Below are 1,118 nucleotides of genomic sequence, written 5' to 3'. Positions count from 1 at the left end.
TTAATCTTACACACTGGTCCTTTTTAAGCGTATGAAATAATTCAAACCATGTTTTCTTTCCAGATATCTAACTGTATTAGCCATGTAGACTTAGATGGTTCTTTTTTTTATTGCAGTGGACAGAGAAGGTGACAGACACGCCAAAGCAACTCATTACAACAACCTACACAGCATGGTGCACTTCTGTGAGAACGTGATGGAGTGCAGAAGAATTCAGCTGCTGGCATACTTTGGGGAGCTGAATTTCAACAAAAACTTCTGCAAGGACCACGCAGACGTCAGCTGTGACAACTGTGCCAAACCCAACGTAGGCATCATTTCAGTATTTTCTTTCTTTCTTATTATTTCAAATTAAAAACCTACCTGGCCGTTTCTGATTGGACAAATGTTTGACTATTCCCTTGTGCAGCAATACAAGATGAGAAATGTTACCGAAGATGTGAAGAAGATTGTGAAGTTTGCCCAGGAGAACTGTGAGAAAGTTGGAGCAAGGTTTGGCAAGACTGCTCAGCAAAACAGACTGACACTGAATATGCTGGTGGATATCTTTATAGGTAAAGTACATGCTTGCATGAAAAGGGAGTTTTCAAGTTTCAAGTTTGAAAATGGCATGATGCATGTAATAAGAGTTGACTGTGAATGGTCTTATGAGGGGAATCATTTCTTCTCTTTCAGGGTCTAAATCTGCCAAGGTACAGACAGGAATGTTTGGGATGGGAGGTGCATACTCTAGGCATAATGCTGACCGTCTTTTCAAAAAACTGGTTCTGGACAACATCCTGGTGGAGGATCTCTACATCACTAACAACGGCCAAGCTGTGTCTTATATCTCTGCTGGAACCAAAGCCATGAACGTGTTGTCTGGACACATGCAGGTAACCTGGCATAATTCAATTTAAAGGTCCAGTGTGTAACATTTAGGAAGCTCTATATATAATATTCATAGATTGTGTTTATATTCCCTTAGAATGAGCCATTTTTATCTACAGACGCCCACCATGTTTCTACAGTAGCCCAGAATGGACAAACCAAACACTTTAAGTAGATTTCTTGTTTTTCACGAGTTACGCAACCACAGTCGTTTCTCGTACACACTTCAAAGCTTGTTCTCATTATTT

The 1,118-nt window shown here is 40.2% G+C and overlaps 1 protein-coding gene across 2 annotated transcripts in view; it reads left to right on the top strand.

Annotated features, from left to right (window-relative positions):
• Positions 1–1,118, top strand: part of blm (BLM RecQ like helicase) — a 9,507-nt gene that overhangs the window by 6,992 nt on the left and 1,397 nt on the right. For both annotated transcript variants that reach the window (XM_035665209.1, XM_035665208.1), the window contains 3 exons: positions 117–307; positions 410–554; positions 676–875. In XM_035665209.1, coding sequence (XP_035521102.1) covers positions 117–307; positions 410–554; positions 676–875 — 536 coding nt within the window. The remainder of the gene's footprint in view (positions 1–116; positions 308–409; positions 555–675; positions 876–1,118) is intronic.

This window comes from Morone saxatilis, unplaced genomic scaffold (genome assembly GCF_004916995.1).
Source record: "Morone saxatilis isolate NCDOM2014 unplaced genomic scaffold, NCSU_SB_2.0 Contig2, whole genome shotgun sequence".
In the NCBI taxonomy this organism is placed as follows: Eukaryota; Metazoa; Chordata; class Actinopteri; family Moronidae; genus Morone; species Morone saxatilis.
The sequence above is the reverse complement of the archived record's forward strand: the minus strand, read 5'-3'. Positions and strand labels throughout refer to the sequence as shown.